Source organism: Antedon bifida, chromosome 8 (assembly GCF_963402885.1).
Source record: "Antedon bifida chromosome 8, ecAntBifi1.1, whole genome shotgun sequence".
NCBI lineage: Eukaryota > Metazoa > Echinodermata > Crinoidea > Comatulida > Antedonidae > Antedon > Antedon bifida.
Window position 1 is genome coordinate 1,341,573 of NC_136233.1, and position 19,210 is coordinate 1,360,782.

The 19,210-nt window shown below is 36.0% G+C and overlaps 3 protein-coding genes across 3 annotated transcripts; 2 read left to right on the plus strand and 1 right to left on the minus strand.

Annotated features, from left to right (window-relative positions):
- The first annotated feature begins 521 nt into the window (after positions 1 to 521).
- On the plus strand, positions 522 to 8,015 carry LOC144850775 (dimethylaniline monooxygenase [N-oxide-forming] 2-like). Its single transcript, XM_078708205.1, has 7 exons — positions 522 to 713; positions 2,683 to 3,132; positions 3,785 to 3,840; positions 4,114 to 4,371; positions 6,255 to 6,393; positions 6,634 to 6,875; positions 7,128 to 8,015. The coding sequence occupies exons 1-7, from the start codon at positions 599 to 601 to the stop codon at positions 7,449 to 7,451; spliced, it is 1,584 nt and encodes a 527-aa protein (XP_078564331.1). The 5' UTR covers positions 522 to 598; the 3' UTR covers positions 7,452 to 8,015.
- Positions 8,016 to 8,268: 253 nt separating this feature from the next.
- Positions 8,269 to 17,049, plus strand: LOC144849739 (nonsense-mediated mRNA decay factor SMG9-like). Its single transcript, XM_078706766.1, has 12 exons — positions 8,269 to 8,361; positions 8,767 to 8,844; positions 8,954 to 9,064; positions 9,303 to 9,579; positions 9,715 to 9,809; positions 10,505 to 10,614; positions 10,913 to 11,120; positions 11,740 to 11,914; positions 12,193 to 12,300; positions 13,663 to 13,776; positions 13,886 to 14,027; positions 14,566 to 17,049. Exons 2-12 carry the CDS (start codon positions 8,767 to 8,769, stop codon positions 14,642 to 14,644), a joined length of 1,497 nt encoding a protein of 498 aa, XP_078562892.1. The 5' UTR covers positions 8,269 to 8,361; the 3' UTR covers positions 14,645 to 17,049.
- On the minus strand, positions 15,646 to 18,912 carry LOC144849740 (uncharacterized). The gene is made up of 7 exons (XM_078706767.1): positions 18,797 to 18,912; positions 18,216 to 18,458; positions 17,207 to 17,320; positions 16,620 to 16,734; positions 16,432 to 16,535; positions 16,028 to 16,201; positions 15,646 to 15,786 (listed from the first exon to the last, which is right to left on the minus strand). The coding sequence occupies exons 2-7, from the start codon at positions 18,453 to 18,455 to the stop codon at positions 15,760 to 15,762; spliced, it is 774 nt and encodes a 257-aa protein (XP_078562893.1). The 5' UTR covers positions 18,456 to 18,458; positions 18,797 to 18,912; the 3' UTR covers positions 15,646 to 15,759.
- Positions 18,913 to 19,210: the final 298 nt, after the last annotated feature.

A 19,210-nucleotide genomic window follows, 5' to 3' on the forward strand; every position in this document is an offset into this window, starting at 1 on the left:
CCCTTAGTTACCTCAACAATCAAACCTCATACATTATTCTACAAGTTATTGTCAAATAGTACTTGTATTAGGGCCTACATCTTGTATCTTCTTCTTGTTAATAATAGCAAATTGGCACAAAAATCATATGTAGTAGCAATTCACAACATTTACAGCATTTATTTCGAAAAGAAGACTTCTCTTCAGTTTGCAAAAGTAATCAAGAAAAGAAGCCCACAATCGGAGTCCTAAAAAAAGAAGCGGTTTTACGGTATAACGGTATTTTACCATGGAGATATAAAAATAAAATATACGATTTTACTAACAATACTGAAATAGCATAATTAATTAAATTAATTAATTAATGATTATTAATTAATTTTATCTGATATGAAGTCAAGATCTTCTGTTATTAAAATATATTTTACGGTTGGTTAAAAAACCCAATAATCGCTTGCACGGTGACAATAATAGTTTGATTTATACATTTCCCGATGCCGATTTGAGCATGCGCAAACTTTTTTTTTTCCAATTTTGTGGCCAGGCAAGAACTGACGCATTTGCATTTTAGTCTGTTTGCTGAAAGCAGCGCTTCGATCAACTCTTTGAAACTTTCAAGATGGCTATTCGGACGGTAGGTATCATTGGTGCTGGCTCAAGTGGAATTACGTCTGTTAAAAGTTGTTTGGAGGAAGGTCTGCAGCCGATATGTTTCGAAAGACAATCTGGATTCGGTAAGTTAAGTATTATGACTATTGACTTCAGTTAAGTCTCGGTTATCTTTAGCGATTCAGTTTTTGGGGTTTAAGCTGAAGATTAAGTAACACGTGTTCGTCCTACTCCATCTAGATGGGACGCTCGACTGTTGAATCCCCAAGGAATATACCGGGCACGGAGGTCACATTTTAGGACGGTGGAACTATTTAATTAGTCAGGTATGGTGGCAGAATAGTAGTCTCAAAATACATAGAAAATGATATAGGCATACTCATGTTTTCATCCATACAAAATTAAACTTTATCCCCCATGCATTTGAGGGTCCCAAATGATCAGCAATTGCTGGATGGATCACCCTCATTAAATATGGTTCAAATAAAAAAAATAGGGGTTAAATTTTAGAATATGAACCTGTATGTTGGGGTATATATTGTTGTAAATGTAATTTTTCCTCATCCCACCCTCCCTTCCCCTCTAGTTACCAAATCTCCTCAAATATGAATTGATTTGATTTTGATTTATTTGGAAAATTAAAAAAATACATACACAGTTATAACATTTATAGAAGATTTCCCAGGGTAGCCCAAAATGTTAGTAGCTAATTATTTCCATTGAGTCCTAAAACTTGTGAGTCAACCATACCAGGGAGGTATTATACCTCCTCCCTGACCATCACCTTATTTTAAAATAAATAATGGATTTTTGTCATTCTTAATCAAATATATAAAATCACCATTAAGTTAAATTAATTTAAATAAAATTGTATTAATTTAACTTTTTGATCATTTCTGGTAATTTTTTAAGAAAAAGTACAGATTAATGTTTTAATAATTTGTTTCCTTAAAAAAGATTTTTATAACATTTATGTTAAACAATTTAAGAGGGTCCCTGAATATACTGGTATCATGTGACGTGGAATGGTTAAGAAAGTTAAAGATTAAATAAATTGATTTGATGTTTGAATTTGAAAAATCAAACCAATTGAAGTACTACAAACCAAACTAGAAAAACATTTGCATTAAAAAATAATCTTTATTTTGAGTTTACCAAATGTATATAATTACTTCTAAGTTATATAATTAAATCTGATCAATATGCTTTATCTGTAGAAGCAGATCCTGTAGTGGCAAAACCAGAACACATCCCAAGGCGCTTTATTGGACTGACAAAACCCAGTGGAGCATGAACAATTTTTTGAATATAATATGAATTGTCTGAGAAGTCGTACGATGTGACCCAAACAATTAAATTGGGCCCAAACATATTAAGTGCAATTGGGTTCATAGTTCATCCAAGCGTGGATGGAAATTTCCTCCACGTGTTAGATGTCCTTGAGATAAACTAGCAAGTTTAATAACTTTACCATTTCTTGTACTCTTGCTTAATTTATGGGCACTCTGTATATAGTTCACTCACTATTTATAGATGGTTTTAATTTTTATATAAGTTGATTTAACTAATTCAAAATGACACCCAGCATTACTGTATGTGCAGCGTGCCACACAGCCCCCATCCCCCCCCCCCCCAACACCAATAGTAGAAGAAGGGGTTAAAAAATGCAAGGTGCAAAAATTTATCTAATTGTAGGCCTGTTGGATAAATTTATGTCTGATTATTTAATTTTATCTGATTTCATTTCAACTTTATAGGTCAACCCTTCCAGTGTACCCTCAGGCCAGCTGATATCCAGGGGCCCTCTTTAAAATATATATAAACTTAACGTCTATACCCCTGATTTGATTTGATAGAATAAAAACTTTAATTGGACAACCTACACATATAATATATCAACTCATTGAAGACCGTCGACCTTCTTGGCTATCCATCATTACAGTCATGAGCCATCAGACATGACTGGAATCAAATGAATATAACCCTGTACTATACTGATAACAATATAAAGTATTACATTTAACAAGATAATATAATATGTTGGACCAAAATAAAAATTTAAATTACATGATGTTTTAATGTTTTCATATTTAGGTGGAGTCTGGTACACTGATGATGAAAAAACAAAAAAAGGTTTCAACTTCATGTTTGATAGTCTGACAACCAACACCAGTAAGGAGATGATGTGCATGAGTGACTTCCCATTCCCCGAAGATTACCCACCATTCCCTACTCCAAGACAAATGCAAGACTACTGGCGTAGTTACGTCGAGCATTTCAAACTTAAAGAACACATTCGTCTGGGCCAAAAAGTCACCAAGATAACTGACATCGGATCTGGTAGATGGAAGATTGTTGCAGAAGATGTGGACAATGGTAACATTACAGAAACTGAAGTTGATGCATTGATAGTATCCTCAGGACTTCAAGGAACACCCAATGCACCAGAGATTCCAGGACAGCAAGAGTTTGCTGGAAAGGTTTATCATTCTCAAGAATTTAGAAGAGGGACGGATTATATTGGGAAAAAAGTTGTGGTCCTCGGTAAGAAGTTAGTTATTATATCTAACAATAATTTCCATAGCTTTTTTAGATTAGATGAACTCAATAAAGCAAAAGGAATGACAATTTAGACCTATACTTCAAAGTGTAGACACCCATCATCAACCAGCAACAGACTTCACATGCTAATTGTCCCTATAAACTCAAGTTTCTGTGCCAATTCTAAACCAATAATAGGTTGATAGCGCTGCTCATTATATTTTACTATGAAATCTGAAAGATAAATGTAGGTTTGAAATGTTCTCTCTCGACCAGCAATTTGTAATAATTTGGAAAGGTTTCAGTTCTTTGAAGATTTGGTTCACTTTTATTTTTTTAATAAGGTCATTTATCATCATTTATTTTAATTAAGTTTGCAGTTTATGGTTGTTGTGTTACCAATCCCATTAAAGTACCAGTACCTTATTTGTTTGGTTAAGAAAAAAACACTCTGTAAAAAATACAAAACCTGAAAAATATTACAAAAAAGGAAAGACAAATTGTTCTTATTCAGAACACTTTTAGTTTTGTTATCTTATCAAATATTTTATCAGCTATGAGTAGACTACGTGTCATAGATATGACCAGAAAAATGTCATCTTTAAATGTAATTTTATTATATTTAAATCTAAATGTTTCAACGTTTCTGTTTCAGGAGCTTCATTTTCTGCCGGAGACGTTGCCGTTGATTGCAGTCGTCATAGTAACATGGTGAATAAATATTAATTGTTAAAATAATAACTTTTACATATCTGGAGGTTTTTGTTGAACTCGACAAACCTCATAAATTATTAAATCTTTTCCTAGCATTGTACTAACATTGAAAATATCTATATGGAGATGGGTCTGGGCTAAACTATTATAAGATAAACTTAATCTACTAATGTAACCATATTTAATCTCATATGATATTAATTCAATGTGTGCATATGGAGATAGGGGTGTGTTTCCTCAACTGATTACTGGATTTCTTCTTAATTTCAGACGTACATGAGTACACGTAGAGGATGTTGGGTCATGCGAAGAACCTTCCGAGGCGCTGGACCTTGGGATCTGCACATCCTAAGCCGATGGTTCAACTACATGCCAGAATGCTTCCAGGAGCTGTACCTGGAGGTTGTCTTCAGAGCTCTAGTGAATCACGAGGACCTTGGCTTAGAGAGTGACATTCGGTTGTATAGCGGCGCGAGTATTATGTTGAACGACTCCATTAATGACCAGATATTATGCGGAAAACTAAAGGTATTACTATAATACACTATCCCATATTTGAAAAAGGATGATTTGACATTAAAATCATAACACATCTGAAGCTCTGTCTACACTATCAAACTAGTTTGACAAAAGTGTGTCTGTGATGTGCCCAAATATTGTAGTGATATGACATCATCATGTCTATAAATGGGCACAACATTTTGTCGGTTCCTTCAACTACAGTAGCACTGATGTGTCTACTAAGGGTTGTAATTTTTATTATAGTTTTTCACCTACCAAATAAACTATTGTGGTAAACTTTAAAATACTTATATCAAGTTTTATAAGTATATATTTGATACTAGCAATTATACCCACCCCAGGGCGGGTTTCAAAATCAGTTTAAAGACTTCTCAGTACATAACACCCGACGCCAGTATCTCCGTATACGCACCAACCTCCACCCCTTAATAACACCCTACACTCTTTCCAGTGAAAGACAAATTCAATTAAACTTTAGCTTCAAATTGAGAGGGCATACATAGCTATGATAGGCCTATGGCTTAAGTACGTTGTAAACTGTGTAAATGAGTAGGTGTCATATTGGCTGATAATAAAATATGTAATGTTGATACTGTGGTCCCCCGGCCTTCTTTCTCCTCGCACCATCGCAGCCACAATCAACAAACCTTACCTCCTCCCCTGGACAGTCCAAATGTAGGCCTAGTAAGTTTTTGTTGTACAATTCAATCATATAGGCCTAGGCTACTTCATTACGCCAGTATTTTCGCTCCTCCTCCCAACACACCCCAGAAACCGGGTGATGTTTTGAAGACGGTACCAGTACAAATTATGTTAGCCATCACTCCCAACCCATAATCCCTCAGTGGCAGTTTTCAAATGTAGTTTAAAACATTCCCAGTTTCGGTCATGGTGATAGACCTACATCCCCACCCAAAAATCCCAGCCGTTTAACAGAAATAATTAAATACTGTAACATTTTCCATCCACAATTATGGTCAATTTGATAGCCTACTAATCCTAGGCTAAGCAAAATCCCCACTATCCCCTGAACCCCAACTTTTAAACCATATCTCCCAACTCCCAAACCATATCTCCCAACTCCCAAACCATATCTCCCAACTCCCAAACCATATCTCCCAACACCCCCCTCCCAAAATTGGCGTTTTTTCCTTGAAGGCATGGTGATGTAGTTGAACACAGTAACAGTAAAGAACGTGTATATGTTCACACAGGAATGGATGTCTGTAATGAGACAATCCAAGAGACCGATACATAGCTGGATATGGGTAAAGTACTTTGCTAAATGTGTAAATGAATAGGTGTCATATTGGTTAATGATTAAAATATGTATATCTATATCGATATTTCCCAAAACACCTTGGTGAGGATAATTCAAATACTGTAAAACTTTTGTAGTATAATTTTACAATTCGATAGCCTACAACCCCGAGCCCTAGCGAAAATGACATCACAAACCACCTCCCCCCCCCCCCCACCACTCCCACAAAAACCCCAGGAGTCGGGGGATTTTTTTAAAATGTAGTTTAAAACCTTCCGGGTACAATTGCCATCATTTTGATACCCCATACGTATGGTTACGTGCAGAAACAGAAATTTGTATAACGAACAAACATCGAAAGTGGGGGTTTTGACCACATTTTGGTCCCTAACTTGGATCCTAGGTGGCGGATGATGTTGAAATATAGCTTAGAACATTCCCGGTACAATTGCGGTCATTTTGATACCCCATATGTAAGATTGCGTGCAGTAACAAAAATTTGTATAACGAACAAACAAACACACAGACGTACAAACTCTCTCACTTATAATATAGATTCCTTCAATGATATTCATTCCTCATTAAATATGGTAATAAATAAATAAGTATTTTTATTTATAATCACTAGATAAAACCAGAAATCAAGATGTTGACGAAAGACAGTGTAGTGTTTGCCGACGACTCTCGTGTAGAAGACGTTGAAGCGGTGATTCTCGCTACGGGATATAAAAAGTATTACCCGTACCTCGAAGATAAAAGCATGAGAGGTAGGTTGGTGCCCAACAAAATTCATCTATTTGTCCCTTTGTTAAGTTTGCTTCCCACTAGAGACACAACGTAAATGATTTGACCAATTACAAGTGATGGATTATTCGAACAGCGGCTTGTCATTGGTCAACTCGCTTGCGTTCTGTCTCTAGTGGGAACCACGCTGTACCGCGAACATTACTTTGTTGCTTCACAAAGTCATTTTCATACTATTTTTATTCCTTTCCGTTTTGAAATAGAGTCTCTGGAAGATAAGTTTGACCTGTACAAGTACATTTTTCTGCCCGGCCACCCAACATTCGCAGCAGTTGGTTTGGCTAAAGGTCTCGGACCCCAAGCGTCATCGTACGAGCTTCAGTCACGATGGGTCGCTAGAGTTTTCAGCGGGAAATGCAAACTGCCCTCGGAAAGCGTAATGCGATCAGCGGCAAACACTCTAAGGGAAGAAAATTTAAGAGACCATGGAAGTGTTCATTCATATGTAAGTATGCATGTATCACTAACGCAATAACATACAACTTTAAAATATTTAAACGCAAATGGCCGCAAAAAGGAGCCAAGGAAAATTGCATGTTTGTCTGACGTTACATACGATAAGATTACAAGACAAAAAGAGGTCACTTGTCATAACCAGATTGGTACCAAAGACTACCTCATTCAATTTGTTATTACACATGCTATTGTCCAATAAAATCTCTTGTCATTAATTTGTTCTTTTGTGTTTTGTTGTCAGGTTCTCTGGATACCGTATGTTCTGGATCTTGCGGAGGAAATCGGTTGCCTACCAAGCCCATGGACTTACTTATTCACAAAACCAAGACTTGCTCTTAAGTTGGCGCTTGGAACTATCAATCCGTACATATTTCGGCTTACCGGTCCACACTCGTGGGACGGTGCACTTGGCGCAATTGAGGACAGCACACGCAAAACGATCAAGCCAACGAAAACGCGTTTATCTAAAGTTCCCTATACGAACTTTGTGTACACGTTGGCGCGGTACCTATTAATATTACTCGTGTTGCTCTTTGCTGTTCTCTTGAAATCATACTTTTTTTGAATACTCATTATTAATTGTAATGATTTTGGAGCAAAAACAATATATAGAATACATTGCATTTTAATCAGTTTAGTAAACTTTGCATGTTGCCTATTTCCCTTTGTAAGGGACACAGTTTTCATCCCTTTTTAGGACTTTCTGTGCCATTTTCAATCTTAAAATTAATATTGAGTATAAGAAATGTTTACAATGATATAAAAATCAGGGGTGTAGTGCAAGTGTTGCTGCTGTCATTGTAAAGCTAATCTATGCCATGATATATACAGTATTATTTTAACAGGTAGAATATATTTTTGACCCGAATTTGTTTTGTGATATAGCAAAGTCGTCTCTGTTATCAAATTAATTTCCCAGGGCCAGATACGGCTCCCGAAAAGACCTGAAATAATTTAAAGAAATCATGAACCAGTGATGTCATAGTATGTAGGTTTAATTATACCAAGGAATCAACAAACAGTTGTTTAAGCCATGATTATACTAGGTCGTTGTAATATTGACGTAGATTTTCATTTACAATATTGGAATAATGTATCGGAAATGATATAATAAAGAATAAAGACAATTCATTTTGTAACTTTGATTTTATTACATGTATTTATTTAAGATAAAACTCAGACAAGTACAAAAAGATAAAAAACCTTATTAAAGAAATTAATTTTAATTATAAACAATTTCAATAACATAATTATTATACCCTATTTAAAATTTAGTGAGAAATTTTGAATCTTTTTTTTCTTTGATAAAAATTAAATTAAAATCGTGTGAACGATCTTTGTTAAAAGTTTTAACTGCCCCCTCTATAATTTTAATAAGTGAGGAGACAGCAGACGATCCGACACGCGAGACGATCAGACTTTTTGCAAATCAAAATACAAAAATAACTCCTCATTTATTAGGCTAGTTTGAGATAGTAAGTGTTATTTAATATTAGATATGACAATGTTCATTGTTAGACTATACAATTATCAGGCTAGGCGTAGGTACTAAGCCTACTACTAGTAACTAGGGCCTAAGGGCTAGGCCTATAATAATCTAGGCTAGGCTAGCTAGCTTACAGAATCTGTAACACCACCTGTCCTGCCGGGCTGCTCGGTCGGGTTGGGAGGGCGTCTTACTATACATAGGCTATAGCCACAGTAGGCCTAGTAAAAGTAGTCTGTGTGTGGTGTAGAATAGAAACATGCTTACTACTACTAGGCCTAGGCTAGGCTTCACTACTAATTTTTGCGATTAAATTTATTGTGACATTGCTTGTTTGGAATAGGCCTAGCTAGGCTAGCCTAGCTAGGCCTAATAAATAATTTTATTTTTATAGATGGCATCTCGTGGTGTAGGTGCTGGGAACGCTGCTGGAGGAGGTGGTCGAAGAAAAAGGAGACGTGGTAGGGGCAAGGTTAGTAGTGCCTTATTTAGTTTTTATATGGTGCATAGGCCTATTTATATGTTTTTGACATTGTGGGTTCATTAACATCATTTTAAAAATGTTTTCTTGTACTTTTTAGGGACAAGAAGGTACACGGGAAGTTGAGGTAGGCCTAGCTGAGGGCGGGTCGTCACAGCCTGGTGTTGGTACAAAGCCTATACAATTCCTGACCAAACCTGGTACCCCAAAGGTAACAATAAAATATGTATTTTAATTATTTGGTTTAACATATTTGTTTTGGTGCTGTACAATTTTTAAAGCAATTATTGAAATATTACACATACACAGACATACATACACCATACTTAACTGTCCGTAAGTAGCCAAGTCTCCAGTATCTCACCCAGCGGAACTCCTAAAACTTGGTTTTACGTTGTGCCCTGAATCGGTAGTTGTTCTTTCAATAACTTGTCTTTTATTGTCTGTAGGTAAAAGAACCTCTTGAACCAACCACAATGGTCCCCGAACAAAAGGCCACTCCTACAATCATTATAAAACCACGGGAAAGAGAGGCGAGCCAACAAAATGAACCGCTTAGACGTACATCGACCACCACCACGACCACAAACAATGGAGGCATGAAAGCAACGATATATGGAACACCACCCTCTATGGATATGGTACGAGTATTAGGTGGATCACCGCATACTCCTACGATTGTTGGTCATAGACCGTCAAATGCACCTGTGAACATTGCCATAGAAGGTATGACTTAAATGAAAGAGATGATTGTCTGTAATAATACCAAAATGTAGCCATCGTACATGATTGACCAAGACCGTACACCATACTACTTGCTTACTTACGTTTTAATAAAATATTTTCTATATTCTCTTACAGTGCCTGTCCACCATAGATTGACTCCATTGATACCAATGAAACAAAGTGTTCAACTTATTGACTCAGCATTTCACTGGAGTGATCAGGCAATGGAGGTAAACAAACCCTGTGTCTATTGACAGATTATGTGACTGAAGAAAGCCAACCTTGAAAAATGTACTTTAAAATGTATATAATGTTGATTATTGATAGAGGCTCAGAATTCATGCTAGAAAACTAGAAATATAGTCTAACAAAAAAGGTCCAGTAGGCATGATCATTTTTTTAGTTTAACCTGTGAATTCTACTTTTGCTTGTTGGATTGGTCATTCTGCCTGTTATGTTTATAGGAATGTTTGGTAGTGGATACAAAGTAAATTATAGCCCTGTATGTCATCATTTGTGTATATACTGTATTTCATTAATTGATTGGAAATTTGCCCATTATACTTATTTTAATGTTTGGTAGTGGATAACAAATGTATAGATAAAAAAGTAACTGATCGAGGTTCGAATAATAATCAAGATACTTTACTTACGTTTGCCTCTCTCCACCCAGTGTATAAATGGGAACCCGGTTAGATCAAGACACAACTTTGCGCTGATTACTAGCTGCATTATGGGAGCATGTTTCCATACGTGTTTGATCAGGAAAAAATGACTGGGGTAATAATTTTCAGCGCTTAGAGGTTTCACAACATTAGGCGCTATATAAATCCTGGATATTATTATTATAGCCTTATAGCCCTGTAATTCATTCCTGCTTTACTGTATTCAACATTTCATTAATTGGTTGCTTTTGCCTAATTAGCATCTTTTAGACCAAGGATCATATTTTGTTGTTGGAGTGATTGGCTTACAAGGTTCTGGCAAGTCTACTGTTGCTTCTCTACTGGCAGGATGTAAGCCAAATGATGAAAGGTATACACTTTATTTGTGGAACAATAACATTCTAGCAACTGATCATGTAAGCTTGGTTCCCACTAGGACGTAAGCTCAAGTAATTTGACCAATCATAAGCGGTGGATTATTCAAACAAAAAAATGTGCCTATATATGGACATGATGACATATTTGGGAATATCACTACCATATTTGGGCACATAACTTTGCTAGTGTTTATTCACCATACAAACCTTTAAACAATAAAATAAAACGTACAACTGTATTAAAGTATTTCCTTTGTCAGTAAATATTTCATTACTTTATATACTTTTTAGCTCGTATATCTTCAAAACTCAAACACCTGATGTACGTGAGCTAGCGGGCCACCAGACATCTGGCGTTGACGTTTACGTGACATCACAACGAACCATCATCTTAGACACCCAACCAGTTCTTAGCGCATCAGTGTTGGACTATCTCATTAACCATGAAAAGTTCATCCCATCAGAAATGACATCATCTGAAAACTGTATTGAGATACAGGTGAGATCTTAAGCTACACTATCAAACTTTATGTGACAAAAAAATGTGATTTGCCCATGTATGGACATGATGATGTCACATCACTACCATATTTGGGCACATCACTACCATATTTGGGCACATCACTACCATATTTGGTCACTTGCTCCCACTTTGCCATTAGTGTTTCTGAACTAGCAGTTACCCATCTGCAGTCTAGTGTCAAAGATGGCATACATTAATTAACATGTTGAAGTAGCTGAAGAACAATGTCAATACATTGCTCTCCATACTTTAACATGCTTACATTTTAAAAACTAAAAGAATATTTACATATGTTGGGATTATACATGGTTGACCAATAACATTTTTAGACTGTACCATTTATGTATGGGGTTGTTAATTGAATGTTTATTTTGTTCAAGTTATATTTCTCTTGGTTGAGAACAGTTGACTAGTTAACACATGATGCTCCTATGTTTTGTCAAACTAGTTTGAATAGATAGTGTAGACAGAGCATGAGGTTTAGTGTACCATTCCTTAATTCCCTATATCACAAAAAGTGACTCAGATGACCCAGCATGACCTCAATAACCAATGCACAGTATCCAAATATCCTCTTATTTTTCTGTTTCAATAGTCTCTTCAATTGGCAACATTCCTCATGACAGTTTGCAATGTGGTACTTGTCGTCCAGAATTGGTTTGCAGACATTCCTCTTCTACAGTGCCTCAAGAAAGCAGAGATGCTAAAACCTTCAACTGCTAATCCTAACTCTGATGGTGAGGATGGCATTGAGTATTTCCCCAGCGTAGGTAAGTAACAAAGACACGCCCTCTTTTTCAATGTACGTGCCCACCCCTCCTCCTTCCATTTTGATGATATGCCCTTTTCAAACCAGAGACCAGCAGCAGAGAAGTGATAGTAAATAGAAAAAAGTCTTGATATAATGCATTTTCTTTTCAAATAAACCCTCTTAAACATTTATGGACTAAGTATGCAAATATCACTCTCGAGTGATGGTAAGCATTAGTATTTTACTAGTGTTTAGTATAATATAAGAAATAATAAGAATTATTTTATTTATTCGCAGTGTTTGTCCAGAATAAAGCATCACGAGAAGATTTTGAACTAAATAATCTGAAAAATATGCAGGAGGATATCGACAAGATATTTACAGGCACAAAATTAAAAATTCAAGGTAAAGACCATTTGATTGATTTCTTTAGTATTTTCTAAAGCTCCGATACACTATCAAACTTTATGTGACAACAAAAAATGTGATGTGCCCATATAATGGACATGATGATGTCATATCACTACCATATTTGTGCATATCACTACCATATTTGAGCACATCAAACTTTTTTGTCAAACTAGTTTGATAGTGTAGACAGAGCTTAAAGATGTTACAAACAAAGCATTAGAAATTTGAAGTAAAAACAGTAAAATGGTCATTTTGCCTTTACAGGTGCAATCTCTTTGACCCAATCTGGGTTGATGTCAGGAGCCAACACCAGTAATCTACCACTTGATATCAACATGTTTCTTTGTCTTTACAGGTGCAATCTCTTTGACCCAATCTGGGTTGATGTCAGGAGCCAACACCAGTAATCTACCACTTGATATCAACATGTTTCTTTGCCTTTACAGGTGCAATCTCTTTGACCCAATCTGGGTTGATGTCAGGAGCCAACACCAGTAATCTACCACTTGATATCAACATGTTTCTTTGCCTTTACAGGTGCAATCTCTTTGACCCAATCTGGGTTGATGTCAGGAGCCAACACCAGTAATCTACCACTTGATATCAACATGTTTCTTTGCCTTTACAGGTGCAATCTCTTTGACCCAATCTGGGTTGATGTCAGGAGCCAACACCAGTAATCTACCACTTGATATCAACATGTTTCTTTGCCTTTACAGGTGCAATCTCTTTGACCCAATCTGGGTTGATGTCAGGAGCCAACACCAGTAATCTACCACTTGATATCAACATGTTTCTTTGCCTTTACAGGTGCAATCTCTTTGACCCAATCTGGGTTGATGTCAGGAGCCAACACCAGTAATCTACCACTTGATATCAACATGTTTCTTTGCCTTTACAGGTGCAATCTCTTTGACCCAATCTGGGTTGATGTCAGGAGCCAACACCAGTAATCTACCACTTGATATCAACATGTTTCTTTGCCTTTACAGGTGCAATCTCTTTGACCCAATCTGGGTTGATGTCAGGAGCCAACACCAGTAATCTACCACTTGATATCAACATGTTTCTTTGCCTTTACAGGTGCAATCTCTTTGACCCAATCTGGGTTGATGTCAGGAGCCAACACCAGTAATCTACCACTTGATATCAACATGTTTCTTTGCCTTTACAGGTGCAATCTCTTTGACCCAATCTGGGTTGATGTCAGGAGCCAACACCAGTAATCTACCACTTGATATCAACATGTTTCTTTGCCTTTACAGGTGCAATCTCTTTGACCCAATCTGGGTTGATGTCAGGAGCCAACACCAGTAATCTACCACTTGATATCAACATGTTTCTTTGCCTTTACAGGTGCAATCTCTTTGACCCAATCTGGGTTGATGTCAGGAGCCAACACCAGTAATCTACCACTTGATATCAACATGTTTCTCTTGCCACACCTCAATGATAATCACAATAGTAAAGGTATGTAAACATACACAATTTCTTCTAGTAGTTCAAACAGTGTGAATGTCCCTTTTTTATGTTAACTTTATAAATGCCAGATTTACTATTGTTGGTATTTATCTTACAGCCGAGTCTCCACTGTTTTCTATTATTCCCAACTGTTACCAAGGATACCCAAGTCAAGACTCTCTGATAAGGGCTTTTAGAAAGCTTGTCATAGGCGCTCATCGAACGCCAATATCAAACTCTTGCAACACTGAGAAAAATTGGTAAGTAGGACAAGCTATTATATCATACAAAAAATTAACGTTTATGAAAATAATAATAATAATAGTTAATTCTTATATAGGGCATATAAGCAATCTCTCAATGCGCTGCAAATTATTACTCCCATAATAATGATTTAGAATAGAGAGCGGTATAAGTGTAATTGTAAGGGATATAGGACTACCATATTTTAGACATGTTTGTGTCATATTGCTTGTATCCTTAGGCAGATACTTCTCATTGCCTCATCTTTTGGATGGGGATGTAAAGTCGTTGGTCCTGTGCGCATACATTATACTTGTCCATGATAAAGAACTTTTGAAAAGAGTAGGAGATTGTATCCTGGTGTGCTGATCGTGGTCCTGTTCTGGATCCTCTTGTATTAAAGAGGTCACCCAGTATAAACACGAAATAAACCAAACTGGATGTCATTTATTACCGCCAATTACCCAGAATATTTAAATGTTGTTTCAATCCTTTGCACGTTTTCAAGTGTCCGTATACCAGCATTATAATGTATCATACTTGTATGCGTTCTAGGTTTCACTATGCAGCTCGTATGTGGGAGGTCATAAAAAAATCAACTCTGATGTCAGAGTACAACAGACTGCTTGTCTGAAAGTTCTGACCTCTGGCCTGACTTGGTTAATGATGAAAAACAGCGGATTGTTGCATGTCGCTTTTTAACGGGGTGTCGTTATCCGTAAGAGTGAGGAATCGGTGGTGGTCGTGTTTCCTAACAAAGATTACCAGCAATTTCTATGCGCTGTTGAGTATGAATCCAGTTATGGTGGTTAAACTTACTGCATTAACTCTATCGGAGTTAAATACTGTAACTCGGTATTGCGGTTTGGATTGTTCCGAGTTTGGTCGAACGTTGCATTGATGTAACCCAGAACCTTACCGGAGGAACTGTACAATGCATAAGTATAAGAGAGTTAAGATTGGATCAGTTGAACACTAGTTGGTGTGGACACAGATTTAGTGATGTTTCTGTCCAGAAAAGTCTGTGGAATGGAGTGGAGGCGGCTAAATGACTTGTGGACTTGTTTTAATAGCAGTTGTACTACTGCTCTATGCTTATTTATATTGGTGGCAAAGTTCTTAAACTTATTTCCAAGGATTGTACTAAGCACATGTGGACTATTAGACAGGTTTGATTGTCTGATTTAAATGATCTTTCTCATGATGTATTCTCATGATCTTTCTCATGATGTATTCTCATTATATTTTCATAAGATGAATGACTGCCAAATAATTATTTTTAACCCAAGTTTTTTTCTTTACTAACATACCAAACACAACATTGTACTACTTTGGATGGAGAAACCATCATTATATTTTCATAAGATGGATGAATTTTTATCCAGTTTCTTTTGCCCAATTATTTTAAACCCAACTGTTTCTTCTGTGAACGTAATTACTAACATACCAAACACAACATTGTACTTAAACAGATTTATTCAAAATAATAATAATCCCTGTATTTATATCAGCAAAAAGTAAACATTCTATACTATATAATATAAGTAGTTAAATAGTTACAATAAGTACAAACAAAATAGAAATTAATTTGTAACATGTTGTTCATGCGAGAATAAAGAAACTTAGTGGACAGTCCCTCTCAACATTCAGTCAGTAGTCCGTCAGCAATAAGTATATATATACTGTACATAGTTGATCCATTTTATTATACAAAATCACCATTAAAAAGTAATTTAATTCTCAAATCTTTTATCTCTGCATCACCTGAACTCCAGACTGAAAAAGAAATTTAGACAAATATTAAACTAATCAGTACTGTATACGGTATGATAGACGGTATAATGAAAATCCTTATATGATATATTGTTTTGTTTAAAATTGCTGACCCCTTGAGTGAGTTCAAGTGACCTGTTCTTGTTATGATTGGTCAAATAAATAAATGAGATCTATTTCCCTAGGTTTTTGATCCTCGGTTTTAAGCCCACTGTTCAAACTGTCAATTTTTTCAAAGCCTTACCAATAAGTTGACCCAGAATTCAGTATCTGCTGCCTTGTTGTCCCCGACTGTTGCCGCTGGTTGCCCCATCGGGTGAATACGGATGTAATTACCAGTTTTTGGTACCCACTCAAAAGTCACATGGTGATCTAGTGTCTCATGAATCCGGAATTTTGAATTGTTGTTACCGGTTCCCTAAAGATTAAAAAAATGTTATTGGTCCACTTTAAAATGGAAATTCGTTTTGCTTGGCATAATTAAGACAATAAAACAACAAAGTAAAATACTATTTATATGTTAAAAAACTATTAAAAATGCAGATTGCAAAAATGCCATAGGAAGCACATTTTAAGGAAACACATAAATGCAATAACAGATCTGAACAAACTGCAGAGGAATTTTTTAAAGCGTTAAAATATACTCACTAAGCCGACCGTTAAACCCTGTATAACAGACAAATGAAAACTTGGGTTGGATATACTGCGCAAGATGACTACATTCATACCTTGATTCAGGCTAGTAAAATGACCTGTGGTGATAAAATAACATCATTAGTTGATACGAATTAAATGACCAGAAGAACTGTTACTTTCACCACTAAGTATGTACTTACATGCAGGATCATTGGCCTGGCCTAATGCATCAATGCTTCCATTGGGTAGGACTCTCAGGCACTGGCGTGTGTTTTTACTGATTAAAGAAATTACATTTCCAGATGAAAACTTTGCCTATTGAGAATAAAAAATATAAATATTTTATTTGTCATATTCTTTCAGTTGTTTATCTAAGTATTAATCTAGCTGAGGTAAAAAAGATAAAAACATACACAAACCACAGATAACTACTACTACAGTACTACTGATTGTAAATTTGTTCTTATGTTTACATATATTATATGTAATTATTATGTGTCATGAGGAGGGGCGACAGTGACAGACTTATTTGAGTCTCTATGTCGTCCCTCGACCAAATGATACTTTGTTGTTTCTTGTTGTATACATATGTTGATTTTGGTCGAAATAAATATTGAATTGAATTACTAACATATTGGTAGTGTCTTTTACACTAGCGATGTGGATAGCATAAGATATTTTGCACAAGCGATCCAAATACCACTGCCTGACTGGGACTCACAAAACACAATTAGATAGCTATGATATAAACTACAAAACTATGGTTCTAAAATTAAAGCTCTTATACCAGTGTTGGACTTGTGGAGTAGTGATCAACGGAACGATCGATAGCTCTCTCTGTTGCTCCCAACACTTGAGTTGCTCCACGTTCCAGTGATTTCATAAAACCACCAAATGCCGACTGTTGACAAAATACATCCAAAAGTTAATGTTCAGTCTGTCAATTCAGTGTGAAAGGAGAAAAGATAACAGAAACTACAAAGATAGATAGGTGCTCATCCCCAATTAAATTTCAAAAGATAGATAGGTGCTCAGCCCCCATTAAATTTCAAAATTGCAATGCAAAAAGATATCAGCAATAACAACAAATCATTGGGAAAATGTCATTATTCATTTGATAATGTACAAACTCTGACAAAAAAGGATAAGAAAATACAAAGCAAGAAGATAATGAACAAAGGTCAGAGAATGAAGGCAGATGCCTGGGAAGATGAAGAAAAACATCTGTGTTGGGCGACCCTTAAAATAGAAATGATACATACTATTTAAAAAAAAACTAGTAATTACCATGAACCAAAAAATTGGGAAAATGGGCAAAATGGAAGATAATAAGGGATCGGTTTTTATCTAGAAATGAATCAACAAATTCTAAAATAAACCAGAGGGTTGAAGAATAAGGCTCTGTCTACACTATCAAACTTTATGTGACAAAAACATGTGATGTGCCCATACATGGACATGATGATATCACTACCATATTTGGGCACATCACACCTTTTTTGATAGTGTATACTTAAGAGTGGGTGTTAATGACTTGTCTCACCTCCAACTCAGTTTTAGGCCTATCTCTCGGAGGAGGTGCCCTCCTTCTCTGTCATACAAACAATGACAAATGAAAACAACAAAAACCAGATTTTATTCATGAATATTAAAACATTAAATTCCTGTAAATTATTTCATGAAATTGTTACTGGAGTAACAAGATGTAGAGTTTCTGTAATCAACAATACATATTCACATGGTTAGATATATGAACTTGTTATGCGCAATTGTGCAAATCGTTCAAACATACTCACCCGACTTTGTGCAGGTGCCGGGCCTTTTTTGACATATGTTACATTCTGAACGGGTGCCTGGTTGACATACTGTGGTGGTGGGTTTTGGGGGTACTGAGATGGAGGAGCTTGATATCCAGCCCCCTTACTTGGATCTTGAGGATAGGGGGAATAGGCTGGTGGTGGTTGGGGGTAATTAGGATTCCCAGCAGGTGGCTGTTGACTCTGTTGGTAATATGGATTTGTAGGGGGTTGTGCCATTTTCTGTAAAATTAAACAAAATATTTCATTCACAAAATATGCAGATCTCCTGATAATCATCAGTAATAAAAATAGACTAGTAAGGATACCCATGCCCAGATAGAGTGGTTCTCCCGGGGTGTGTCTGAATGTAAATTAAGTACTACTAGCTAGGCCAATCTCTCTTTCTCAGCTAGCATGTTCTTCTCCGCTCTTCATCCAGTCTCACTCCATGCATGTCAGTCTCTCGTCCTGATCGACTAGCCTAGCCTGAGTAAATGAATGGTATTGTATGTACTTAGTACGGTATTTAAATCATGAATATGCCTTTATAAGTTAATAAACTTTCATGGAATACTTACTTCAGACCTTTGTTTCCTTTATGTACGTCCTCTTTTTTATGGAATAATAATCAAATCAATATTTCCGTTCTATTTATATCCGTGAAGAAATATGATTGTGGCATGTTCCATTCTAGTTGGAGGGGTGTCAGTTTGATTGATTACATTGACGACGTGCAGTTATAAATATTTATACATTTCGAAAATTATTTACTAACGATTCAATAATACGTATGTTTATATACACAAACTGATTTTATCTGAAAGTTCAGATATATCCGTTTTTAATTACCCTACCTTTTGAATGATAACAATAATGGAATAGTCTTTTGCGATCAATTAATTTTACAAAAAGAATCCGATTGACAGAATATATGTATTAATTACCCCGTGTATTACATACAAATATGAAACTGAATTGGGAACTGAATATAG